Source organism: Candoia aspera, chromosome 11 (assembly GCF_035149785.1).
Source record: "Candoia aspera isolate rCanAsp1 chromosome 11, rCanAsp1.hap2, whole genome shotgun sequence".
Taxonomy (NCBI): domain Eukaryota; kingdom Metazoa; phylum Chordata; class Lepidosauria; order Squamata; family Boidae; genus Candoia; species Candoia aspera.
In genome coordinates, this window is record NC_086163.1 from 3,408,755 (window position 1) to 3,436,666 (window position 27,912).

At 46.9% G+C, this 27,912-nt stretch overlaps 2 protein-coding genes across 4 annotated transcripts in view; both read right to left on the bottom strand.

The window, feature by feature from the left end:
* RFWD3 (ring finger and WD repeat domain 3) overlaps positions 1-9,193 on the bottom strand; it is a 36,301-nt gene extending 27,108 nt beyond the window's left edge. For all 3 annotated transcript variants that reach the window (XR_010068599.1, XR_010068600.1, XM_063312800.1), the window contains exons 1-3: positions 8,934-9,193; positions 1,707-1,912; positions 676-1,037 (exon numbers count right to left, since the gene is read on the bottom strand). Coding sequence is in view for 1 of the 3 variants with exons in the window: in XM_063312800.1 (XP_063168870.1) it covers positions 676-1,037; positions 1,707-1,912; positions 8,934-9,193 (828 nt within the window). In the remaining 2 variants the exon portion in view is untranslated. The remainder of the gene's footprint in view (positions 1-675; positions 1,038-1,706; positions 1,913-8,933) is intronic.
* Positions 9,194-14,415: 5,222 nt separating this feature from the next.
* Positions 14,416-27,218, bottom strand: MLKL (mixed lineage kinase domain like pseudokinase). Its single transcript, XM_063312979.1, has 9 exons — positions 26,697-27,218; positions 24,873-25,038; positions 22,766-22,863; positions 20,873-21,008; positions 18,728-18,812; positions 18,125-18,276; positions 16,846-16,895; positions 14,940-15,080; positions 14,416-14,620 (listed from the first exon to the last, which is right to left on the bottom strand). The coding sequence occupies exons 1-9, from the start codon at positions 27,181-27,183 to the stop codon at positions 14,562-14,564; spliced, it is 1,374 nt and encodes a 457-aa protein (XP_063169049.1). The 5' UTR covers positions 27,184-27,218; the 3' UTR covers positions 14,416-14,561.
* Between the last annotated feature and the right edge of the window lie 694 nt (positions 27,219-27,912).

Consider the following 27,912-nt stretch of genomic DNA (forward strand, 5'->3'; position numbering starts at 1 on the left):
TCAAAACTCCTATGATGCATTTTTAGGAATGTGTCTGAAATGTTTTCACATCATGAGGGATACCCTGTGCTTGTGGTTATCTTGTTTCCTTATCAGTTGTAAAGCAATTCTTTCTTTATTTGGGCTCTTCTGCTAGTGTCTGTGCCCATTCAAACTGTCTTTGGTCAATTTACCACATAAGATCTATATACCTTGTGGCTTCTGCTCTCCTGGGTGCAAGAGACCAGTGACTCATTGCAACCTGCTAAGTTGGACCAATAAACCAATAGTTTAGACCTTCTTTGGTAATTGATTTTTATCACAACAAGCCTCAGCTGCCACACAGTCCAAGGTACATTTACTCCACTGTGAGTTGCACACAATTTAAATAATTCTCCTGAACAATAATGGCACCTTTTCCCCTGAGAACCCTAAGCTCTGCAAAGTTCTATTAAATAACTGAAGAAAGAGAACTATTTCTTTCCCTGAAGTTCTGTCATCCCTCAGTGAATATTTAAATAGCTGAAAAGGTCACATGCAACCAGAATACTCTAATACATCACCCGCTTAGTAGCCAAGACAAGACTAAAGTTGTTGTTGTTGTTTCATTCGGCAAGTCACTTAAAATCCCTGCAACTGCTCTTAGCTTTTTACTGCAATGAGTGTCTTAGGTGGTTCTTGCTTAAAGACTTTTACCTGGGGGCATTTGCCTACTTGACCTTTCAGCCACCTCTCAATGCAGCTGTAGCCAAAAAGATGTCCACAGCGCAGTGCAGCGAGACGATGCTCCCCAGCATTCGTCCACTCTTCAAAACAGATGGCACAGGTATCACCATTCTCCTCTTCCAAAGGAACTAAAGATGCCACCGGATTGGTTTTCTTTAACGGAGTTGTCTGGAAAAAAGAAAACATGGAAGCTGGCTCAGGCAAATAAGAGCCCAGGTATTCAACTTCACCTTCTCTCACCTTTGGTTGGGCAGCGGTGACTCTAATATCATCAGGGTGCTCTGTCTCATTAGGACCATCTCCAGGAGGCTCCATCTGATTTGAGCCAGATACTAAGGGGAAAAACAGAGGAACGCTTCACACAAGGAAACCAAAACCAGCCCACAAAGAAGTGCAGCCCTACCAATAAGCTATTTCAATTTAAACAGACAAAATAAATTAGCAAGATATTTTTATATAATTCAAAACCACAAAAAGCTCACAGGTAATAAGTATATAAAGTTCAAAGTAGACAGACTTAATCAGGCTACTTTAGAAGACTACATAAAAATATTTGGAAGGAATTAGTAAAGGACCATTGCTGCACAGTAAAGGCTATGCCTGACATAAAATAATCTGCATTTGCCCAAGACATTTTGCCTTAGCTCAGCCGAGTTCCTAGAATTGTTACAATACAAAGTATGATCCACTCTGTGCAACAGGAGACCCAAAGCAGCAGGGATGTCTGCAGAGTATAGTCAAAACAGTCAAGACAACATCCACAACGGACCAATCAAAGTTCTGCCTGTTTTTTATGTGCAGTACAGGCAGAGCTTCAATTGTGCCACTGTAGCCGCTATCTTGACTGTTTTGAGGACATCCTGCTGACACCCTAAGTCGACTGAAGCTCATGAAAATGTCACACAAATAAGCAGATTGCGCTTATTTGATCAATGATGGGCAACGTGCCATGAGTCATTTACACATTTTTACATTTTCAAAGATGCGGAAACAATGCAAACCTCCCAAGCCAACGGTCCCAGGTGCTTCCTCTGAGCTTCTTGCTGGCTCCTCTTCCTCCCCAGTGGAGCTGCTGCTGTTGCTGCTCTCAGAGTCACTTAGGACCACTGTTTCATCTGAGCTATGGTTATTGTGGCCTGCTAGATGGGATGTCCCTGTTGGTTGAGTCCTACTGACCTGGAAATAACTGTCCAGTGATGCTGTGGACCTAATCAGCAAAATATAAGTGTGCATTAGTGTGGTATCAAACAGACAACACCCCCCTCATCTTTTTAAGCCACATATACCAGCAACTAACAGAAAGGTTTGTTCTTTCAAATTGTTTTCTAAGTCAAACCATTATCTCTGCAACTGAGTGATATGCAAATTCTTAAACACTTTCCATCCATTTATATGGTCTGCTACATCATAGAACACCATGGTAAATTCTAGGTTTTCTATAAATGATTACAGACAGCTCAAACTATTCATTTAAACTATTACAATGCACAATTCTTACTCAGCTTATGCCTTCAGCAGAAACTCAGATAACAAGTACAGCACAGTGGTTAAATGTAATAAGGAGATTCAGGTTCAGTTCCACACTCAGCTATGAAATTCACTGGATGACTTTGCGTCAGTCACAATAGCTTGTTCGTTTGCTGAGGCAAACACCTCAATAAGCAAGGAGGTATTCCCCTTCTTCTTCAGCAAAGGATGGTTACCTTGTCGTGGTGCTGGAGCTTGAGCACCTCAATGATGCCATGAGCTAAACTGTGAAGGGCCACCCAAGACAGGAAGGTCATGACAGAGAGGTCAGACTAAATGCGATCCCTGGGGAAGGTAATGGCAACCCACCCCAGTATTCTTGCCGTGAAAACTAAATGGATCAGTACAACCAGAGATATGTCAGAAGATGAGACCCCCAGGTCGGAAGATGGTCAAAATGCTACTGGGGAGGAACAGAGGATGAGTTCAACTAGCCCCAGACGTGATGACGCATCTAGCTCAAAGCCGAAAGGATGGCTAGCGGCCGACGGTGCTGGTGGTGAACGGCAAATCCGAGGTTCTAAGGATCAACACACCATTGGAACCTGGAATGTAAGATCTATGAGCCAGGGCAAATTGGATGTGGTTATTGGTGAGATGTCAAGATTAAAGATAGACATGTTGGGCATCAGTGAACTGAAATGGACTGGAATGGGCCACTTCACATCAAATGACCACCAGATCTACTACTGTGGACAAGAGGACCACAGAAGAAATGGAGTAGCCTTCATAATTAATAGTCAAGTGGCTAAAGCAGTGCTTGGATACAATCCAAAAAACAATAGAATGATCTCAATTCAAATTCAGGGCAAGCCATCTACCATCACAGTGATCCAAATATACGCCCCAACCACAGATGCTGAAGAAGCTGAAGTAGAGCAGTTCTATGAGGATCTGCAGCACCTACTGGACAACACGCCTAAAAGAGATGTTATTTTCATCACGGGAGACTGGAATGCTAAGGTGGGCAGTCAAATGACACCTGGAATTACAGGTAAGCATGGCCTGGGAGAACAAAACGAAGCAGGACATAGGCTGACAGAATTTTGCCAAGACAACTCACTCTGCATAACAAACACTCTCTTCCAACAACCTAAGAGACAGCTTTATACATGGACTTCACCAGATGGACAACACCGAAATCAGATTGACTACATCCTTTGCAGACAAAGGTGGCCGACATCTATACGGTCAGTAAAAACAAGATCTGGAGCTGACTGTAGTTCAGATCACAAACTTCTTATTGCACAATTTAGGACCAGACTAAAGAGATTAGGGAAGACCCACAGATCAGCTAGGTATGAGCTCACTAATATTCCTAAGGAATATGCAGTGGAGGTGAAGAATAGATTTCAGGGACTGGACTTAGTAGATAGGGTCCCAGAAGAACTATGGACAGAAGTTTGCAACATTGTCCAGGAGGCGGCAACAAAATACATCCCAAAGAAAGAGAAAACCAAGAAGACAAAATGGCTGTCTGCGAGACACTAGAAGTAGCCCAAGAAAGAAGGAAAGCAAAAGGCAACAGTGATAGGGGGAGATATGCCCAATTAAATGCAAAATTCCAGAGGTTAGCCAGAAGAGACAAGGAATTATTTTTAAACAAGCAATGCGCGGAAGTGGAAGAAGACAACAGAATAGGAAGGACAAGAGACCTCTTCCAGAAAATAAGAAACACTGGAGGTAAATTGCAGGCAAAAATGGGTATGATCAAAAACAAAGATGGCAAGGACCTAACAGAAGAAGAAGAGATCAAGAAAAGGTGGCAAGAATATACAGAAGACCTGTATAGGAAGGATAACAATATCGGGGATAGCTTTGACAGTGTGGTCAGTGAGCTAGAGCCAGACATCCTGAAGAGTGAGGTTGAATGGGCCTTAAGAAGCATTGCTAATAACAAGGCAGCAGGAAACGATGGCATCCCAGCTGAACTGTTCAAAATCTTGCAAGATGATGCTGTCAAGGTAACGCGTGCTATATGCCAGCAAATTTGGAAAACACAAGAATGGCCATCAGACTGGAAAAAATCAACTTATATCCCCATACCAAAAAAGGGGAACACTAAAGAATGTTCAAACCATCGAACAGTGGCGCTCATTTCACATGCCAGTAAGGTAATGCTCAAGATCCTGCAAGGTAGACTTCAGCAATTCATGGAGCAAGAATTGCCAGATGTACAAGCTGGGTTTAGAAAAGGCAGATTGCCAATATCCGAATTGCCAATATCCGATGGATAATGGAAAAAGCCAGGGAGTTTCAGAAAATCATCTATTTCTGTTTGATTAACTATTCTAAAGCCTTTGACTGTGTGGACCATAACAAATTGTGGCAAGCTCTTAGTGGTATGAGAATACCAAGTCATCTTGTCTGCCTCCTGAGGAATCTGTTTAACGACCAAGTAGCAACAGGAAGAACAGACCACGGAACAATGGACTGGTTTAAGACTGGGAAAGGAGTACGGCGGGGCTGTATACTCTCACCCTACCTATTCAACTTGTACACAGAACACATCATGCGACATGCTGGGCTTGAGGAATCCAAGGCTGGAGTTAAAATCGCTGGAAGAAACATTAACAATCTCAGATATGCAGATGATACCACTTTGATGGCTGAAAGCGAAGAGGAACTGAGGAGCCTTATGATGAAGGTGAAAGAAGAAAGTGCAAAAGCTGGCCTGCAGCTAAACCTCAAAAAAACCAAGATTATGGCAACCAGCTTGATTGATAACTGGCAAATAGAGGGAGAAAACGTAGAGGCAGTGAAAGACTTTGTATTTCTAGGCGCAAAGATTATTGCAGATGCTGACTGCAGTCAGGAAATCAGAAGACGCTTAATCCTTGGGAGAAGAGCAATGACAAATCTCGATAAAATAGCTAAGAGCAGAGACATCACACTGACAACAAAGGTCCGCATAGTTAAAGCAATGGTGTTCCCCGTAGTAACATATGGCTGAGAGAGCTGGACCATAAGGAAGGCTGAGAGAAGGAAGATCGATGCTTTTGAGCTGTGGTGTTGGAGGAAAATTCTGAGAGTGTGTTGGACTGCCGGAAGATCAAACCAGGAAATAGCCAGACTGCTCACTTGAGGGAATGAGATGAAAGGCAAAACTGAAATACTTTGGCCACATAAGGGGAAGACAGGACACCCTGGAGAAGATGCTGATGCTAGGGAGAGTGGAAGGCAAAAGGAAGAGGGGCCGACCAAGGGCAGGATGGATAGATGACATTCTAGAGGTGACGGACTCGTCCCTGGGGGTGCTGGGGGTGTTGGCGACCGACAGGAAGCTCTGGCGTGGGCTGGTCCATGAAGTCACGAGGAGTCGGAAGCGACTGAACGAATAAACAACAACATTCCACTTCTTACTTCATACTGCTTGCTCCATTTTAACCAAGCTTATGAAGTTTCCTTAACCTGAAATAACTGCCGTTTTTGGAATTATTGCAATCATACTGATTAGAACTCATTTTGTAACTGAAAACATGTCTTGGTTAGAGTGTGGTTTACATAGCCCCCACATGTGCTCTTCTGTTCTGGACAACCCCTCTTCTTGTAACAAGCTGCCCATTTGTCCATCTGGTCAAGTGCTATTTGTCTATCCAGGAGCAGCTGGAATGGACTTGGACAGAAAGGCAGAAATCAGCTATTTTTTTCTTTAAATTATAGGTATCAGGAATTAAATCTAGAATATTCTATGTGCAAAATGTGCAACAATAAATTACAGCCTTCTCTGCCATTCACTACATTGTATAACTATAATAAAGATTTTAATTTTAAAATATATTTTAGTGGAAAATATATAAATCACTCCCATAACAGCTCTAGCAGCCTACAAGATATAGAAAAAACATCACTTATATGCGTTAAAAATAAAAGTACAGATAATAAAGCACAAAGGCTAAAACAGTGGTATTAATAGGCCTGGAAAAATTATTATATTTCAAGCCCTTGTTACACTGTAATAAAGAGGGAGCTTGGTTTAACTTGCATGAAGGCCCAGAGAAGGCTGAACTGAATGCTGATATTTGTGACAGGATCTGCCAAAGCTACCCCATGAATGAACTAATAGTGTACAGGCACAGGCTTTCCTGTAAGTAGTTTGATATTAAGCCACGTACACATTGCAACCAGGCTTGAATGGCACCCCACGATGATGAAACCGTTTCATAATCTAGATCCAGCAGAGCGGGCATGCTGCGGGTTCCGTTGCCTGGGGAGCAATGTCTGGCGGGCCCTAGGCAGTGGGCCTTTTCTGCTGTGGCGCCTGCACTGTGGAATCTTCTCCCCTTGGAGATGAGGTTGGCCTCATCACTCCTGAGCTTTCGGAGGTCCCTCAAGACCTGGTCAGCAGGCCTGGGAACCCCTGGGGACGGCTGAGCTAGTGAGGTGGCCCCGCTATTGTTTACATCTCTCCACCTACTATTTCCTTTCTGTTTCTAGCTCTATTTTTATTGTTGTAATGTTTTTAGTAATTATCATATACTGATTTTAGGTAACAATTGTTTTATATATTTACTGTTTTAATTGAACTGTTGTACACCACCCAGAGTCACTTTCGTGAGATGGGCGGCTATATACATATGATCGGTTATCAATCGAAGCGAATATTTGTAGCTCAGGGTTGAACTGTGGAGTCCTTGGTGCTCTCTGAGCCTTGTTGTTTTCTTGCAGACGTTTCATTGTCAGACTAGGCAATGAAACTAGGCACTGAAGATGTTGCCTAGTCTGGCAATGAAACGTCTGCAAGAAAACAACAAGGCTCAGAGAGCGCCAAGGACTCCACATGATCGGCTATATAAATATGATCAATCAATCAATCAAGCAGGACCTGAAGAGGGGATCTATTCACCATTCATGCTAACTTGTTCTGGGCCAGCTGCCTTTCAAGAGGCATCCTATAAAAAGCGTACTGGCTGGGTGACCTTGCGCCAGTCCCTCTCTCTCAGCCCAACCCACCTCACAGGGTTGCTGTTGTGGGGAAAAGAGGAGGAAGGAGTACTAGCATGTTCCCCACCTTGAGTTATTTATAAAAATAATAAAGGCGGGATAAAAATCGAATAAATAAATAAATAAATATTGCGACAGTTCAGCCTTGAGGTTAGTAGCAAATGTCACTAAAGCATTTAGTGTTACACACTAAATGTCTCCCCTTCATCAACTGAAACTGAACTATGTCATTGCTGTTAAGTGGGTGTCTAGTTGCAGCACTAGATAACAGCACCCCCAAATGGCAAAGGGGGAATCTAACCCAATCCAAAAGTGGGTATGTCCTGCCTCCAGCCCAGAGCAAACTGTCTTGTCTGAATTCTGCCTCATCTTCTTTATATTCACCTGGAGACCCCTAAAGACTTTGGTGATCTCCATTGTGAGTCTCCACCAAAGGAAATCTATTCCTGAGTCTCATTAACATTTTGATGACAACTGGCTCCAAACCCATGAATGTTCTTTCCCTTTTGGATTCATACAGGCAACATGGGAGACAAGATGAAATAATTTCGAAGGGGTCAAGCAGAAATCGCCCACAATCACTGACAGATGGGCACTGAGGAGCCACTTCATCAATTGTCTAGGAGGCTTCATTATTCCACCCCTCCACCGGGCTGCTGAGTCAGAGAAAACATTTCTCCAGAGCAGTTTGGAATCCAAGAGGATCCATCAGACTCAGGGCAGAGACCAGCAGGCAAGATTGTGGTGAGGCTGGGAAAGGAATAGGGGAGACCACAGACTTAATCAGTCAAGAGACAGACGGTGGGTCAGCGGGCAGCTTACCTCATAAGCACCAAGGAACCTGGGATGAAGCATTTCAAATCATGCAACAGGCTTCTGCCTCAAGGAACTCACTATAAACAAGGGTGGGAATGAGAGTTTCCCCCAGACTGTTAGTAAGATACCTTACGAAGGCCTGCAAAGGTCTTGCTTCCCTGGCCTTGCCCAGCTGCGTCTCCAGTCACCCTCGTCTGCTCCTCACCAGGCAGCGGTCACTCCAAGACATCCATTCTGGCGCTCTCAGATCCGGACCAGGAGGAAAACCAATGGAGGGCAGTGCTGTCTCACCTGCAGTCCCCTAATTCTATCAAGGCAACCTCACTCAGCCAGAAAGGGCATGCAGCACTGCTAGGCAGGGGGGTCCCAAATCTCCTTCCCTACAGCAGAAGCCCAAAGCCTCTCCTGGCCAAGCCTTCGTGCCGCATCACCACAGAGAGCTGGACTACAAATCCCATCACCGCAACCTAGGGGACCTTCCTCCTGGGAGCTTAATAGGGGGCCTTCATCTGTTTCCCCAATAATTCAGGCCAGCTGCTCTTCGGATTCTAGTCCCCTCCCATCATGTGAGATATAAAGCAGCCTTTCTGGATCTCTCAGAGACTTTGAGATGGGTGGACTCCAACTCCCAGAATTCCCCAGCCAGCAAGCTTGCCTGGGAATTCTGGGAGTTGGAGTCCACGCTTCTTGAAGTTGCTGAGATCGAGAAACACTGCGATAAAGCATAAATAACATCCCGAAATCCAGTTGCAGGAACGCACGTTAGAGCCTCTCAAGACAGCCACGGAGCTCTTTTCCTCCGGAGCACCATCGGGGCTCGGCCGCCCCTTCCTCCAGGGTGTCCCCGGAGCCCCGGCCCCCTGCTAGACCGCCGAGGATCTGAGGCGGGCGACGGGAGCGGGCTGCCAAGCTGTGGGGCGGCGCGGTCGGTTTCTGCTCACCTGGCGCGGGCTGCCCGCTGGGAGGACGAGGAGGCGGCGGAGGAGGACGAAGGGGAGGAGGAAGGCGCTGCCCGCGGGGCCCCAGAAAGGTTCCTCCGGGCGCGACGCGGCCTCCGCGCCTCCGCGCCGGCATCCCAAGAGGAGCGGGCAGCCGCCGGCCGACGCCCCGAGGCTTCGTCGCGATCGGCCGCGGGGGACGGCTCCGGCCCGGCGCCCTCGGCCGCGGGCGGGAGATCGACGTCCATCGTCTCCTGCGCCATCGTCTCCCCTCAGCAGAGCGACGCGGAGCCCGGGCCGACCGGTCAATCTCCCCGCCACCCGCCCCCTGCCCGGGGGCCCCCATTGGCCGCCCAGGGCGCGCGCGAAGGCAGGCTTTGATTTCTATTGGGTGGCGCTCTGAACACCGAGACGCTGCATTGGGTCTCCCAACTGTCACTCTTCCGGGAGGGCTGGGGCAGGAGCGGGGAGGGGAGGGGGAAAGGAGGCTTGGAAGGCGCGCATGCGCGTTTTTGAGGCCTGCCCGGGAATGGCTCGGCGGCCGCAGGCCGGGAGGAGCGTTCGCACGAGCCGGTGAGCTGCAGGCGGGCGGTGCAGACCCGGCTCCGTTGGGAATGCAACCCGCTGGCAGATTGCAGAGTCAGACCCTTCCCCAACGGGGAGGAAGACTCCTTGTCATGCTTGGAGCCTCTGTACCCCTTTTTGGAAACGGGTCGGGCGAGAGCGGCTGGGAAAGGAACGGGGTCTCCGTCTTCCCCAGCAGTCCCCGACTAACATTTGCAGGTCTCCAGGAAATTGAAACAGGATTTGGGGCTTGATGTACGCTGGAGTTTTTTTAAGTTTCCGTTCTCGGTGTTGTGCAGAGTCTCATTTTCTTCATTCAACGCAGAAGCCACCTTGCGGTCGAAGCGTTCCGGGCACCGCTCATGGATACAAAGCAAAACACAGATCCGGTTAAATGCGGGAAAGCTAAGCGCGCTCACAAAAAGCGGTTCAAAATGCTAACAGTGAAGGACCTCTGTATTTCTTTGTGCGTTATGGAATTCGGTGTTTAATTTCAGCGTTCATCCGTATTTCAGGCTGCGCGCATGAAGATTAGAATTGCTGGATCTAATACTTGGGTGGAGGTCTCACTTCCTTTTACCGCAAGTGGATGGAGAAACAGCGTACCGCTAGACTTAAAAAATCAGTGGAAAACATGGAATTCAGTGGAAGAAAAATATTAGGAAAATCATTGCCAGTTTCAACCCAGTAAGGTTGAGTATTACAAGATAAAAGACATTAGATCAGTGTTTCTCAACCGTGGCCGCTTTAAGATGTGTGGACTTCAACTCCCTAAATTCCCCAGCCAGCCATGGGGAATTCTGGGAGTTGAAGTCCGCATGTCTTAAAGTGGCCACGATTGAGAAACACTGCATTAGAGAGCAACAGGGCAGCAAGAAAGGAATTGTTATTTTACAGCTGTGATGGAATGGTGATTTTTAGGGTTAATTTGAAGAAGGCTGCAGAAACTAGCTGCCCCAACCCCTTTGCTTTGAACATTTGAAAGGCTAACAGATAAGACTGGAGCCCTTCCTGGGTGGATCCCTTATCAGTCGGGTGCAAGCAGTAAGGCCGTAAGCTCCCTCCCCAAACTGGAGAAGGAAGGGACGAGGAAGTGGTCAGCTGTGCGCTCAATGAGAACAGATAAGATAACCGTGAGCTCGTATTTCTCCCCAGCAATAGCAAAAGTGCCCACCTTTTGGGAGTGTTTTGCCCACGCAAGGGTGTGAATAGTTGTTGTTTGCCAGTAATAACTGGCTCCAAACCCATGAATAACTCTATACTTGTTTTTAATTTATGCTATTGTTTTTATTGTTTTATATAATGACTGTTTTTATTGTCGTTAGCCGCCCAGAGTCACTAGTTTGAGATGGGCGGCAATATAAATTGAATAAATGAATAAAATAATCAAATACCTCTTTGTTCTAAATGTGTATAAAAGCTGTGTTGATTTGCAAGCTCATGGGTGCCCTTTCTTGTGCAGAATAAAGCTATAAAAGAGATTCCTGCCTTGCGTGTCAACTGGCGAAGCATGCCAGGTTTTAAACAGCCCAGAGCTCCTGGGACAACAGCTGGTGGTTGTGCCTGCATATATGCGTGTGACTGTAGGTGTGCACACGTACAGGTAGTCCGGAATTTCAGTTGCTAAGCGAATTGGTCATTAAGCAAATCTGACCCGATTTTAAGACTCTTTTTGCAGTGGTCGTTAAGCAAACCACATCATTGTTAAGCAAATCACATGGTTCCCCATTGATTTTGCTTGCCAGAAGCCAGTGGGAAGGTCAAAAATGGCGATCACGTGATTACACGACACTGCAACAGTCATAAACGTGAACCGGTTGCCAAGCACCCAAATCGCAATTGGGGACCGCAGGGGCGCTGCAATGGTCATAAGTGTGAGGACTGGTCATAAGTCATTTTTTTCAGCACCATCATAAGTCCAAACCATCACTAAATGAATGGTTGTTAAGTGAGGACTACCTGTACACACACCTTGATGTCTAACGTTGGACATATAAATTGATCCACAGGCAGGCAGCAGAGGGGGCGGCATGGCCAGGAAGACCTGCTCAGGCAGGATTTTCTTAAACCAGCTGAGTCAAGCCAGCCTGAGTCCAGAACAGGGGCAGCTTAAGGATGTCATGCAAATATGCCCCCAGTTAGATTTGGTGGTGATTTTTTACTGCTGAATGATTTGTATTGTCCTTTTTGTGATGTTACAGATTTGTTTTGTTTGCATTGCCACCTTGCAGTTATTTTATAGTCGTTTTTGTACTTGTTCTGTTTAATTGGGAGGACGTGGTTATTGTAATAAAAGTCTTACTGTTGTGAGCCACCCAGAGTCGGTTGGAGCTGGGCAGCCACCAAATGGAATACATAAATCAACCAATGAAACGGTGTAAACAAAGACATACTTGTCTAGGCTGATACGATCAAGGTCAGCTTTTATTTTATGTTCTTTGGCTCTGGGGCAGTTTGATTTAGATCCCACAAAGGATCACAGAAGGAGCAGAGGAGATGGGAGAATGTAACAGGTTGTAGCTGGCTTGGAAAAAAGTTGTAGAAACATTGTGAACATAAAAATATTTGAGGCTGCTCTTTGTTTTGCAGCAAGCTGGATGTCCATTTCTTTTACTTAATTTTTTTTTAATCCGTTCAATTATGATGGTTCTTGGAGACTGCCTGGACAAGTCCCGGACGTTTTCATATCTTAAGTTTTTCGGAAGTGGCCTGCCATTGCCTCCTTTCTAGGGCTGAGAGAAAGTGACTGGCCCAAGGTCACCCAGCTGGCTTTGTGCCCAAGGCAGGGTTAGAACTTACTGTCTCCTGGTTTCTAGCCTGGTTCCTGAACCACGACACCAAACTGGCTCTACTTTATTTAATTAAAAGAGTATAAAAATAAATACAATCAGATGGAGCTTCTATTTGTTGACTGCCACTGGCAACGTAGTATTTGGGTTTTGTATTTTTCAAGAAGGTGGAGAGTCCAGTGGTGCAGATGTGCCTGGACTGGGCAGTCTCAAAGACTTTCTTTCTTCCTTCTATTTATTTATTTATTTATTTATTTATTTCTCACATTTCTATCACCGCCCATCTCCCCACAAGAGGGAAATAGAAAATAGAAAGTCATTTTGTTTCAGTTGTTGACCAGCAAAACAAAAGAATCACAAGTGATTAGAGTAAAACAAGCTATAAAATCATATAACAATACAAGTAAAATTGTTAAGTTAAAGTTTTAAGAATTTGGGACGTATAAATTAATAGAGTAAGGTATAATACAATTTATATAAGGCAACCAAATGATTGTTTAGAATAACAGAATAGTAAAACTGCCAATCTAAAATATATAGAACCATTATAATACAAAAAGCCATGGAAAAGTTGTAATTAATATTATATCTAAAGAAAATGTAGTGATGTAAAGTGTTAGGAAGAAAAATACATAAGGAGCGATTATGGTTTCAGAAGAGTACAATTCTAGTGACTGACTATTTTGCTAAAATGACTGGCAGCCAATGAAATTAAGGCAAAAATAAGATTCAATTGAGAGTAAGGACATAAAACATTTATATAAAATAGACTCTGAATGGACAGCTGCATTTGAAATGTTAGCAAGCAGAAAATACCTAGGAGATGCTTGAAGAAAAATTGTGGCATATTGAACAAACTATGGAACAGTATTTGGCTGTAATCACTGAAGTAGACTAAGATTGACCCCTTGTGGACTTTTTGCTGAAGAAAGAAAAAAATGAACTTACGATTTATGGGTTTGATGATTAGAAAGGCTAGACTATGGAAAGAAGGAAATTATGAGATAATATTAGAGAAAGAGGGTAAAATATAAATGCATTTATAACTGCTGTTAAGAAGATCAGAAGCTGCTGCTTTCTCTTTTCTTTCTTTTCCTTATTATCTATTCACTATTCTGTATTTTCTTTATTTCTACTCTAAAAGTTGCATTGTTTTTAGCTGTTAAAAATTATATATAAAAAAAGAAGCGGAATCAGATTAGTCTGTTGGCAGCAACTTGAGATAGAAAGGATCAGAGTGACCAGGGTGTTTGGTGGCGAGCGGGAATAGTAATTCCTGGCGAGCATCAGCACAGAGGGAGCAATACAATACATCTGTTCCAGCGTTTCAATTGCTCCGCCACCATCTCCGTTCATAAGGGATGTCCCGCTATCGCCCTTCAATAACTTCTGTCGGGAGGGAGAAAATGGAAGCACATACTAAGCTAGAAATAGCACAGCTGCTTGGTTTGATACCAGCAGGTTTGTACAAGGATTCCACAACAGAAGGTAATACTGTAGATTAGAGCAGTGTTTCTCAACCTTGGCAAGTTTCAGATGTGTGGACTTCAACTCCCAGAATTCCCCAGGCAGCCATGGGGAATTCTGGGAGTTAGAGTCCACATATCTGAAACTTGCCAAGGTTGAGAAACACTGGGTTAGAGAAACAGCACTGGGCGTCAGACTGAACAAAAGCTCTGTTCCTTTAGATGATTAAATTAGACCGAAATTTGGCAGGTGCAGCGTCCATCTCTTGCTGTAACTTTGCTGAATTTTGGCATCTAATTTTCAGTAAAGATGCAGGACCACTCTTCCCATTGCAACCCATCTTAACTTGTTGTCCACTTCAGACAACTGAGAATTTCATTGTTTTAAAACACGGCAATATTGAGAACAGGTAAGCAGGGGAAGTGGCTTCATTTTAAAGGCTTTGGAGGAGCTAGGAGACCCCCTGCTCTTTGTACAGGAAACAAATGGCACACCCTCAGCACCCCACCCGGTTTGGTCCACTGTGTCGTCCCTCTGCCAGTATCGACAGCTGGAGGGACTGAATGAGAACACTTGCAAGCACAGCTGCGCTGCTCTTTCAGCCACACTCTGGCTTGCATGGCCTTGAACATCTGGGGGTTCCTTCTCTGCAACCTCAATCCAAATTTTGCAGAGCCAATGGAAAGTTTGGGCCATTTGCCAGGCTGGCTAATGGTTCAAAGATCTGGCTGATGCAAAGAATATTGAAACTTGAAAAAAGAGGGATCAGGTGACGGAATATATCCTCCATGATGACATCACTGATATCCCCTCATGAAGTCAAGCTGCTGCTGCTGTGATCCTGGTCGATGAGGAGCTGGTTCACAACGACTGCAAAAAGACATGTCACTTTTCAGAAACATTCCTACCTCGGTTTTGTAGCTCAGCCTTCCAAGCACAGGGACAATTAGTTTGGTCAATAGATGAGTAGCAATTCCATCTCTGCTAGTGAGGTAAGAAAGTGTGAGCACGGAGTAGTATGTCTAGACTCACTGCTTCCCATGTGCCCAGGGTTGGTGAGCCTTTGAGCATTGTGTTACATATAAATTCAGCTATAGCTTATGCATCAAGCCCTAGCTAAAAGCAAATCATGGCTTGGTGAAACTTGTGGGCCCAACCACACACCCAGGTGCCTGCTACTTTCTCATACCTTCAGTAGTTGGACGCTTGGACGGGTCATAGTTACGACACTGGTTGATGATTTCCTGTAAATAGGAGGGACAATCTTCTCCTAAAGGTTCCTGTACCTTTTGCTTATAAACCTTCTTGTAGATTTCTTGTGAGTTGCAGCCTACAACCAATCAGAGATTTGGCAAGACTTCACATACAGTAGACACGCCTACAAAGTAGTGACTTGCAAGGTATTTCAAATCCGAAACATGAGCTCAAAGCAGCTGTTCCCACCTTATCCGAAGTGTTCTGATGCCGTTTGGAGAGCCCAGACCAGCCGGCTTCCATGCCAGCTTGCAGTGGCCCTGTCCTGACCCAGGGTAAACTCAGAACAGTTGTCTCAAGCTTGAAATGTTTCAAATTCAAAATTCTTCCCTCAGTCTTCAGACAGAGGGATGATCACAAGATCACTTTTTTCTCCACCATACTGCCTAATTAGAGCATTTTTTAATCCTGCCTTTCCAACAAATAGCTCATAGTTCAATTAGAAAGCAAGACTGCCTCCGCTGTCTGTCATATCATCTCAGAAACATGACAAAAAGAGAAAAGATAAGAGGGGACGAGGGCTGCAAGGAAACCCAGAGACCAGATTGCCTAGAAGTTCCTGAAATGATCTCCTGAAGGGCATGGAGGGAAAGTCATCTCCAGATTTTACAGTATCTCACCAGCCCAGAAGGGCTGGTCCAGCTTCCCTTCTTTGCATTCCTACATAACGTGCAGACAGGAGGGCGCATAGCAAACTGAGGCGACTTTTGGCTACCCTGCCTCCCTGTTGGCCCTGTAGGGTGGAGCTTGTGTGGCGGCGTCACTGCCTATGCTCAAATTCCACAAAAGTTTGCTTGCTAATGAAAAACAGGCCAGCTTGTTTTCTGCCAGTAATTGCCAATTTCTGGCTCCACTGCTGCTCCTGGCCTGTTGTTGTTGTTGTTGACAAGGAATAATTAAAGCACAATTTAAAAAAAAATTATTGCCACCTTCCACACCTTCCACTTGAATTTTTCATCTAAATTTCTGGGAATCAAATGTTGTCAGTGGATTTTGTTGGCTGTAGTGCAGAGATCCACATTGGCAAAGGCAAAATAATAGGGGGAGTGCCTAAGCAGTGCCCTGCCAATCATTTTCTGCTATAATTCTCTCCAAGGGAGTATTGCAAGATGGATCTTCCTTTGCTGCTGCAAAAATGTGCCTGACTTGCACAAGAAGAGGAAGAGACAAGCAGGAAAGAAATGACTCAGCCCAATTATGAGCCAGCTTGTGTCTGTCTCCTCAGATATAAGGGAAGTTCTGAGAACCTCTGGGCAGATTCCCAAAATCCAGCTTCCTCCAGCCAATACCAGAAAGGCTCTTGACTCAATTCTCACTTCCCACAGGCTCTTGACTCTGCTTGGGAAAACACCTCCATTTTTTAGCCCAGCCGAGGACCCACGCATGCAGCTCTGGAGTCCACGCTGTGCCCCTGGGCCTCTGCCTGTGCCAAGCATAAGAGGAAGAGCCACAGCATATTTTAGCAGCGTTGCCCAGAGCTGGGGGCAAGGGGAGCAGTTTCCCCTCAGCAAGACCCCTGACCTCATCCTGCCTACAAGCTACTCCGCTTTCCCTCTTCCTGCCGATGGGGAGGTTGGGCACAGCATGGATGCTGATTGGGGCCCTCCCCTGTTGGTCAGCAGGGAGGCACCTCTTGAGTCCTGCTCAATGATAAGGCAGCTTGAAGAGGCTCTGGAGGTGGCATGGGAGCGCCATGAGAAACAACCTCGACTTTACCCAGAGGTTGTGCCACAGGCCCTGTAGGAACTAGACGGGGAGGCCGCTGCGCCCTTTGGTTTTGCCTGCAGTGGTAGAAGAGAAATTCAACCCAGAGCTTTCCCAGAAACGAGCCCAGCTCTCACCTGCAAAAGGGACCTTCCCAGTTGCGATTTCCCACAGCACGATCCCAAAGCTGAAAGAAAGGGAAGCAGCCGTCACACCAGGGCTGAGAGCTGCCGCCCCCTGCCCAGCCATTAGCCTGGCCTGGGGAGGTTGCGTCCGAGGGGGCCCTGCTGGGCTAAGGACGCGTTGGCCAGTTCGCACAATACTGTTAAGCCCCAAACTGAGCAAAGCACGCGATGGCTTAGCATGTTCTACCGAACCAGGCATTGTTTTTTGCAAGCTATAGTTTGTGGCTTCCATGTTCTGCAAAGCTAGCTAATACTGGCTTGTTTAATAAACCACAGTTAAGCAAACCATGCTTAATGTGTGGTGTGGATGCAGCCACTGTGGGATTCAGGGGTTGGCCCACATCCCCTCCTGTTAAACTGGAATCACATCAGGGCTTTTTGTCCATTATTGCCCCTCTCCCTACAGATGCCACCTGCCACCAGAGCAGGATCAGGGCCAACCAGGGGTTGGAAGCCTTGAGCAGGATGCCTCTGGGGGTGCCCCACTCTCAAAGGAAGTCTGCCTCCTCTCCTCCCCAGCATCCCGTCCCCCAGTGGCCCACCAGCCATCGTGCTGTCATGCCTGCAGGTTCATTTCTCAGAGGAAAGCTGAGTTCACACATCATGCTAAGCCTCAAAGTGGCATATTGTGGGAACCCAGCAACTGTGGCCACTAGTCCAGGGTTTATAACTTAATATGTTGTGCATACCCAGCTATTGGGATTTAGTCAAGCCATAGTGCAAGAAACCATCATTTAATATGACATTTATTATGACATCTGGACTCAGTCACTTCCTCCTTCCATTGCTGCCCACTTAAGGAAATCTCCAAAAAGGAAACTGGGTGGCATGTGAATGCCACAGAAATTACAGACATTCAGCCTCTCTTCTCAGGGGGCTCTGGAGAGATGTGCCTGAGAGCAGGGAGTCGCTGCCCATAGATCACAGACTGTGTACTTCCTGTCTGTCTGCACAACACACTTTTAACTTTATTACTGAATTACCCATTTTCTGTGTTCACACAATACAGTGAATTATAAACGAATGAAGCACATTAAACCACACACACACACACACACACAGAGACAATCCTAACCAAATTTGAAACTAACCAAGCTTAACATGACATGTCAATGCAGAATTACGTCTAAAACTGAGCCGCTTCAACCTAATTCAGTACTGAGCTCAGGAAGACAATGTGTTGACCCAGCTGTGAAGAAGTAGAAATGTGGAGGTCCAGCAGGACACGTACCTGTATATTTCACTAGCCAAGTTGTATGGATGGTTTAGGGATGCCAGGCCCTCTGGGCAGGCGTAGGCTAAAGAAGAGACCTCCCTGGGGGCCTTATTCTTGCTTTTCCGACTGATAGATGACTCTGTTTGGTCCAATTTAAATCCTGACAACTGAGTGGAATGGAGAGAAAGTCAGTCCTCTGAAGCATGTCTGGAAATGCATCTACAGTCAATGGAGTTGTGCTAACAAGGGAGTCCCTGTCGTTCTGTCATTTCCCCGCTTAGGGCATCTCCCAGAGTCACCCCCCATTGTTATACCACCATGGTAGCAACGAGGGTTTATATCCCTCCAGTGTGAAATGTAGATGCTATAAGTCATTAGTGAGGAAACGGTTTAGACAGCACGTGTTTCCAAGGAACCGGCTCACCCAAACACAACAGAACCACCTAAGGACAGGTTTACAAAGGTCTAACACCAGTTTTCCCCCAACATAATCTTGTTGAAGAGAAATACAAGCACACTCTTACAGTTCCACAATGATCAGACTTTTCTGAAGAGAGGGGATTGCCTTTAAGCCAAAGGGTACACGTATAGTATGGAAATGCTACACAGGGACCTCACCTTTACACAGTAGCCCTTGGCCACCAAGAATTTGGAACTGTTGATGCAACAATGCAGTTGGCACATGTCTCCTGTCTGGTGTAGCCTGCAGCCAATGAAAAACAAGAACTTCACCCAGTTCCCGTGTGCAGTTAACAGCAAAACTCCGCCTCCCGCAGAAGCCCCCTCGCTGCCATTTCCCAGATTTGGGACAGATTGGATCCCTCAGGCCACACCACGCAGCCTCCTTGCCCTGGCTCCGAGACGCCCCACTTTCCCTCTGCTGAGGGCACGTCCTCACCGCGGAGTCTCCATCCCACAACCAGCCTGCTGAGGAGGTGTGGAAAAGCCTTCAAAGGAGTATTTTCCTGGGGAAAATGTGTAGATGTTTTAGGCCGCATGGACAAAGAGTCTTTGGGGGTTGGTACTTTGTGGGGCTCCCATTGGCCCAGTGACGACTGCCCCCTCCCATCTGGCTGCTGGGCTCTGCGACCCATGGTCCTTCCTGCCCTGGCTGCTGAAGATAGCAGACACTCAACCAGCAACTTCTCTCTTTCTCCTCTTTTCCTTTCCTTCCTTTTGTGGTATGGTTGGGGGACGTTGACCTTATGGAAGACCAACTGTCCATCTCTCATAACAACAGTCTTCTCTCTGGTAAGTGGCCTGTGTTTGTGTTCTTCCATGTAATAGAGGAAAATGCTTCCAGCTGCTGGTCAGTTGAATCCTCAGGAGGAAAGGGTGAAACTGACCAGGATGGAATGCGGCTGACATTGCCCAGTGTGTGGGCAGCTGCTCTGGCTATCTCCTTGCTGAGGCACAGTTAAAATAGCCCCCTGGTGGGGCAGGACTCATCAGAAAACATCTCCTTCCCAAAGGATGAACTAGGTGCCCAATGGAGCCTTTCTAGAGCTTGTTGGAATACAGGTGAAACTAAAAATTGGGAGCCATTGTTATAAATCAAAACACCTATCTGTGATGATCTAGAACAGGATTTCTCCACCAGGGTTCCGTGGCCCCCTAGGGTTCCGCAAGAGGTCACTAGGGGTTCCCTGGGAGATCATGATTTATTTAAAAAATTATTCCAAATTCGGGCAACTTCTCATTAAAGAGGTAAGTTTCATTATTTTGAGTTTAAGGACACTGTGAATGCGTCTAGACAGGCCTACCTGTGAAACGAATAATTTTGTACCTTCTGGCCTATATTTGAGCCTGGAACTTCAACTCCCAGGATTCCCCAGCCAGCATTCTGGTTTAGGTTCAGGGGTAGGGGTAGAGTTGGGAAAGGATGGGAAACACTAGTCTAAATGGTCCTTTCAACTCTGTGGTTCAGTAACTTGGCCAAATAAAAGTTTGATGAAAGTTTTGAACTATCCAAAGCCAAGTAGCGTCTGGACTAATTAGAAGGGGATTGGTTTGGTCCCCTGGATTTCCAATGGTCTCCTGCTCTCCCCCTCCCCTCCTCTTGACAATCCTCTGAGCTCCAGTAGCAGGAGGCAGAAGAAGCCTCCTTGCAGCCTGGTCAGAAGAGCCTGGAAGGCCGTGTGCATGGCCGAGCAGCACTGGCTTAACCAGAAGTGGCCAGCACTGCTCTGCTGTATGAGTTCTTTCACGGAGCTCCTTCATGTACATCTAATGGTCCTATGGGAGACCATGAGCTGCTGTAGATGACCATGGGGAACCAGCCAGGGGTTATGCAGGCAGACATATGGTGCCTTCCCGTGCTGGGAAGCTGCCAGCAACCGGAGGGGAAGAGCAGGCCCTAAGAAGCCCACAGGGGCTGGGCAGGTCCTAGGTCCTGCCATGTCGTCACCCTCCTCACTGCTGATGTAACAGAGAACCTGCACGCAGTCAGGCTTGTCTTGGGAGAAGAAGGAAAACACCAGAACTGAATCAGCTGGGCAAAAAGTCAGGCTGTTGGGATGAAGGAGCATCCTGAGGGGCGTCCTGTAGGGGAGCATCTTTGCGCTGAGGTCAGGGCTCGGTCGATGAGTCCTTTGCTACGATGTAAAGCTTTTCGCTCCAGGGCCGGGGACGGGTTGGAGACCACGTTGGGACTGAGAACACTGGGAAGATTGGGCTTGTCAGGGCAGGACGGGGCCGAGACCTGCAAACAAGGACACACCCTCAGAAGCATCGCACCCCCTTTTCCCCTCCAGCCACACACACCTGTACAGCCCAGCGGCAGCGTCTGAAGCCATTTCTGTGCGAATCTTCCAGGGCAAGTCTGGTTCTCTTTTCAACACTTCCCTCAGGGTGCCTTTTTCACAGTACTCGGTGATGATGGAGAACTCGGGGACTGGCCCTAAACAATCAAGAATACTCCATGAGTGGATACTACGCCTGGGATTCTGCCCCACTTAGCTCTCCTTGCCCGGATGGCCCATCCATCAATCTCAAGCCAGAACAGCAAACGGAACCCAGACCATCCACCTACCACATCCCCTGCTCTGTTTAGCCCCTTTTCATCAAACAAGAAGCTGCAAAGAAAACACCACCTTCTCTGTTTCCAACCCCCCCCTCCCCACACAAACACCTGGGCTTCTCATTTGCATTTTTTAAGCAGTTTCCACCCAGTGGCGTGTTTTAAAGTGTGACCACAGGCCAAGGAAAAAGGAAAAAACAGGGGAAGGAGATGGAAGGAAAGCTCTTGGGGAATCTCTCCAGTTTGCCTTCTAAGGACAGGGGGTTGCTTTGATTGGCCCCACCCACTATGGTAGCCATTTTGTGACAGCGCCCACCAGCCCAAACCAGTTGCCTGCTCCCATCCAGATTTTGCTTGACCTCTATTTCGTAGATGTACATTTTGCTTTTCCTCCAGGATCTCAAGGCCATAGGCAAAGCCCTTTCCTCTCCCATTTTCCCCTACAAAAACCCTGTGAGGCAGGTTGTATTGGGGGCCACAGACTGGCCCAAAGTCTCTGGGAGCTCCTTAACCACTTGGCCACACTAGGTTGCAGCTGGCAGTTTTCCATTTTCCTGAAATTGATCGAAAAGGCTTTCTTCCTATCCGGTGTCCCCAAGGCTGTTTGGAGACCAGCTTCAGCTTAACCAAGTGGGGAGAGAGGGGACCACAGGACACAGCAAAAGAGCCCCATGGCCTCTGTGCTCTGCTGCTTGATTCTCAGCCCCCAGATGTACTTATGAGTTAGAACAGTGTTTCTCAACCTCGGCAACTTGAAGACGTGTGGACTTCTACTCCCAGAATTCTCCAGTCAGCTTGCTAGCCGGAGAATTCTGGGAATTGAAGTCCACACATCTTCAAGTTGCCGAGGTTGAGAAACTGCTCTGAAGGTATAAGGAAGAGGGAAAAGGAAGAAGAGATATCTTGGATAAGTGAGAAGGCACAAGGAGACCCTTGCAAGGCTCGTGTCTGTTACTGGTGTGGTGGGGAAGGGGAAGCAGCCCTGTGACCCTCCTCCCCGTTTCTGCAACATACCCTCAACTGGCACAGCCTGTGGGGCTGGAATCTGGGCATTGTCTAGAGCTTAGCTGGCTGGGGAATTCTGGGGCTTGAAGTCCACACAGCTTCAAATTGCCAAGTTTGAAAAACACTGAGTTAGAACAAAATGCACATGTCCTCCTGATATCCAACAGCAGGTTTTGTACGAAAAGGGTCTCTGGCTCCGTTAACCGCATTGCTGGAAGCGCTGAGGCTAAATGGCAGCATCCCGCAAGAGTTTCTGGGAGTTCCCTTGAGTCCAGATCCCTCCCCAGAGCTTTCCACGATCGGTTGAGTGTCTGGGCCTGAAAAGCCAGCGATACACCTTGCAACCCTGCCAATATGGGGCGACGGGACCTTTATTACAGCCTGTCCCCACTTGCTGTGGTGGCTTCTGGCACGCAGACCCCCTTTCGACCGGCATACGTGGTCCAGCACTGACGTCTGAGTGGCAGACTGAAAGCTGACCCCACACCTGTCCTTCTTCTATAAAAAGGCCCCCCTCCCTTGCTCAGCACAGAGAATTTGTGGAAGGCAGAGGAAAAACCCGCGTAGGGCTCCATCAATATTCACCAAAGGTAGCCTCTTCTCCAAATCAGAACACAGCAGAAAGATCTTACCGCTTTCATCAATGCAGATCCCATACAGGCGCACGATGTAGGAGGACTCCAGACGCTTCAGCACCCTGCTCTCCTCCTCAAAGATCTCCCTCACCCGCCTGCGAGAAATGGCAAATGGCCAGTCCTTGGCAGGAGCTGATGCTCTTGCCCTCAAACCCCACCGAAGGAGAGAGAAGGCTGGCTTGGCGTTTGCAAATATCAAGAATACACATGCTTTTAATGCACAGCTGTAATAGAATCCTGAGAAGGTCCCCCCCCCCCGCTCATATTTTGGATATCCGAAACACACCCCTTTATTGGCCATCGACTTCAGTGGGCCCAGCTTGATGGCAGCCCCGAGCTGACCCTGGCTGACCTCAGAAGCCTGAGCAGGGTCAGCCTTTGGATGGGAGACCACTCAGAGATCAGGGGACTTTAAGCTGACCTAGAAGGGCAGGGACACTCCAGAAAAAGGCAAAGGCAACAGTAAGCCAAGCAAATGTCCAAGCTGATGCATCCCATATATGGCATGAGAAGGAGAGGTGCACCACAGGAGGTGGGTGTTATCCGTGGTGTTCCCCCCCTCATGGAACAGCCTCCCCCAGAATTCATCTGACATCTATGCTGATGTCATCCTGGAGGGCCATGAAAAGAGAACTTTCTCAGAGGACTTCTGAAGGGCAGGGCCAGCCCTGCAAAGTAGGCCATGTCAGGAAACCAGGAGAGTAGAATGAAGCTTTACTGAGACTGGCTGTAATGACAGAATCCTGCGAGTCTGCTTGTGCTTTTCCTCCCCTCCCTCTGATTCCCCAGGGCAGGACCACCACCTTCCTGCGAAGGGGTTTTGCCCCTCACGTCGCATGGCAGCTGAGCCTTCCCAGCACTCTGTTCTCCCTTTTCTTCCACAGCGCATGTGCAGAAGCTCAGAGTAGCAACTGGACAGGCTTCTTCCCCCAACCTGGCGCCCTGCAAGGCGGCCCTGGGCTACCACTCTTCCCATCATTTGGTGTCCCCATGCACTGGCACCTTTGTGCAGCGCACAACTTGCATACCTGCTTGTGTTGGCCCTGCCCCAGGAAGTCAGGGGGGAGCCAACCCAAACCTCTTCCTCATACTATCTCCGTACCCCGGACTTTACGAATGCTTCTGCCCTTATTGTTTACATTAAAGGTTTCAAAATCTTGCTTCTACACACTGTTACTGCAGAATTGGTACCCACGTTTGATATTTTCATTTTATTATTCCCGGGCTTCTGTTATTGCAGTCAACTATTTTCTGCTTTGTGGTTTTAGGTAAAGGTAAAGGTTTCCCTTGACATTAAGTCCAGTCGTGTCCGACTCTAGGGGGCGGTGCTCATCTCCGTTTCAAAGCTGAAGAGCCGGCGTTTGTCCGTAGACAATTCCGTGGTCATGTGGCCGGCATGACTACACGGAACGCCGTTACCTGCCCGCCGAAGCGGTGCCTATTAATCTACTCACATTTGCATGTTTTCGAACTGCTAGGTTGGCAGGAGCTGGGACTAGCAACGAGAGCTCACCCCGTCATGCGGATTCGAACCGCCGACCTTCCGATCGGCAAGCTCAGCAGCTCAGCAGTTTAACCCACAGTGCCACCGCATCCCACAAAAACATTTGTGGTTTTATCTGATGGTAAACCACCAGGAGCTCTTTTTTACATTACAGCAGTATACAAGGGCAGTACTGTAAATAAATCAGTCTACATCAGTGTTTCTCAACCTCAGCAACTTTAAGACGTGTGGACTTCAACTCCTAGAATTCCCCAGTCAATGGCTGGGGAATTCTGGGAGTTGAAGTCCACACGTCTTAAAGTTGCTGAGGTTGAGAAACCCTGATCTACATGGACATATTCCCCAGTTCGTCACCAGAGTCACTGGGAGTCAGGTGTTTTCAAATCTGTGCAAATAAATGAATGAAGGATCACTAGAAGACAGCTTTACCTGACTTCAATGGATAAAGGACCAAGGGAGGAGGGGGGGAACAGCTGTGACAAACAACATTAAAATAAGAAAGCGGATGTGGCAGTTGGAGGAAGAAGGTGGCTTAAGTTAACCTTTTGACCTGAACACTAGGTTCTCCTGAGCATGCCGCCACCACCACCGTTTCCTCACTTTGGGTTGTTGGTCAAAGGGTTTTTGAAGACTTTGATAGCCACAGGAGTTTTGTAATATTCGCCTTTGTACAGGATGTGGTCTTCCATCTCCCTCAGAAAGGACATCTTGGTTAAGTAGTGCTTGTTTATCTCCGTGATTTCGGTATCAGTATTGTCCTGCTGCCCTGGAGGGGAAGGGAGAGAGGTTGAAACAGGGTCAAGCAGACCAAAGTGAGGCCAACATCTTGCACTTCTCAGTTGCAGAAATAAAACCCGCCAAGGGATAAAGGGTCTTTCCAGCAGCGTCTGAAGGGTGCGGTGAAAAACATCAAGACAACGGCTGTGATGGTGTGATTGAAGCCCTGCCTTCTTTATGTGCTTGCATTATGTGCATCACATTTTGTGCATGGCACAGGAACAACAGAGCTCTGATTCACGCCGTGCTGGCCACCACTGTGACTTTTTCACCACGCCCTGCGGACACCCCCAGGCCTCTCAAAGCCCTCCATCTAATTTGTGGGCTGAGAAATGGAATTGTTTCCGCAAATGTCTTCAGGGAAAGAAAGATCTCTCACAATGTCTTGAGGGCAATTGTATGGTGTTGGGTGAAGCTAGAGGGCTGCAAGAGAAGGCTTGTGCAAAGAAAGGCAAGATACTCACACGCCCACCTGCAGCACCTTGTCAGTGAACCAGCACAAATCAACCCTCTAGAATTCCGCCCACATTCCCCTCCCCATAATTTCAGTTACACATTCTATTTCATCCAATTGAATGAGAGACCAATGGCGTCTCCAGGGGCAGAGGGGCTTCCATTGCAACATTACCACCACCATGTTGGTATATTGTTTTCTGCTACAGAAATTAATGTTACCATGGTAATTGAGTACTTCCTTAAGTATCGGCAGGGTGAAGAGGTCGAACTTAATTTTCCTCAGTTTGGGTGTGAAAAGGCATGACCAAATAAGGAAATTGCCTGGAGGGCAGCTTGCCTGGACTTGTTTTAGTTTCAGTTTCCTTCTTTCTACACAGCCTCTCTTCCCGGTGCTCTCTGAGTGCGTGTGAATGCACAGCTTGTAAAATATGTTTTTGTGCTTTCTGTAAATACATTTATTTTTATAGAAATGCCTGGTGTGTGTGATTTTTCTGATCTCTCAGGCCAAATGCTTTCCAGCACACTCTGACACACTATTGGTCTGTTCTCAAGCACATAGACACACACATAGATACCGCTGAGAGAACTGGAAGGAAAAAGGCAAGACAGATTTTTTGTTTCTATCTGGCACTATTTGTAAGATGCTTGGGAAATGGTGCAAAATATCTTCCACCTATGACTCTGGGATGTTCTTTTAAATTTCCTCTTGTAGGCTTTGGTGTGCTAGGTTCTATCCATGGATAGGTTCCATCCATTGTATGGTTCCCACCTCAAAATATCGGGAAATGACTCTGCTGACTTTGGTTGTCATAATGCTACAAGCTGATGGCAATGGTTGGTAGATCACAAAATAGGGACCTTCTCCAACTTCTGGCCCAAATATCTGTTTAAGTACTGTATGCTATTTCCTCATCAGGGAAAGCTGCCCTATGTTCTGTCTTCTTCTGGAAGTGTCTCACACATCTGTTTGCATGAGACACTTCCAGAAGAAGACAGAACATAGGGCAGCTTTTCCTGATGAGGATCCTTCAGAGGACCCAAATTCCAGAACTCCCACCCAGTATGAGTTAGCTTCTTAACTCCCATTGAAGATACCTCCCCAAACCCATTCCTGTAGCTGGGCTGGCTTTACCTGCCTCTCCCCTATTCTATTTTTCAAAGGAAGGACATTTCAACAAAATATGGCCCTACCTTGGAGCATCTCCTTCCAGCAAACTTTGTCTTCTGCTAGATCTTGGCAGCATTCCTTGCTTACCACACACTTCTTAAAGTTTACGAACACCTTCTGCTCCACCTGGAGCTGCAGCAAAAGCCCTTGACCCATATCTCCAAAGCGCTCGTTCAGATTTGCAAACTTTTCCAACATGTCACCAGTCTTCACAAATCTCTCCAGCACTTTCTGGCTTTTGTACTTGTCAAAGAGTTCCTGGGCCTCAAGCAAAAGGTCCAACATGTTCTGCAGCATCCATTTCAGACTGGGGGACAGGTTACCGATGGACTGAGCCTGAAGGAGCTCAATAGGTCTCAGGAGGATGTCCATGCGCTTTACAAGGCGCTCCCTCTGCTTCTTGCAGTACTTCATGTTTTGGTATTGACTGTAGATCTTGTTAGCAACCACCAGAATGCGCTCCACAATGTCCATGGCTACAAGGAGGGAACAATCCCATGAACAAAGCATGACTCAGCTGGAATGGGTCCTTCATCTTTCCCAGATTTCAGTTACAATAGACAACTTGTGATAGCCCACAAGTTGTCTCTTGAAGCCTGTTCCATCTCATTATTGGGAATCCTAATCAACAAGCCCTGGGAACTGTAGTTCTACAAATTCAGGTAGGAGGCTCTCAGGCCCTCCATGAAATTACAGTTAGCAAATTTCTTTGGCAAGGGTGAAACATCATCATCATCATCATCATCATCTTGTGAAGCCAACCTGTGGTCACAATATTTCAGGCTGGCTGTATTCTGAATACAGTCATGGATTTCAGGCATGGGTTACCCTCTTCTCTTGATAAGGAATTAGGGTCTCTTTTGAAACCAAGGAGAAGCTGCTGTACCAAGGTGTGTAATGAGGGGGATTCCACATCCCCCACAGCCTCAGAAGTCACTGATTGGAATTTCCAGGAAAAAAGGGAAATCCAAGTAAAAGGGAAGGAGGGTAAAGGCCTTTTTCAAGAATCTTGCTTATTTCTGTTGAAATAGGGAAACAGTCACCCAGGAATCTGCAATTAGATCTTGAACTGATGTTGATGAGGGCGTACTGTTTAATGCAGTGTTCTTCAAACTTGGCAACTTTAAGATGTGTGGACTTCTTAGGGTTGCTGGCCAGGGAATTCTGGGAGTTGAAGTCCACACATCTTAAAGTTACCAAGTTTGAAAAACACTGGTTTACATCTTTATTGTCTCTTCT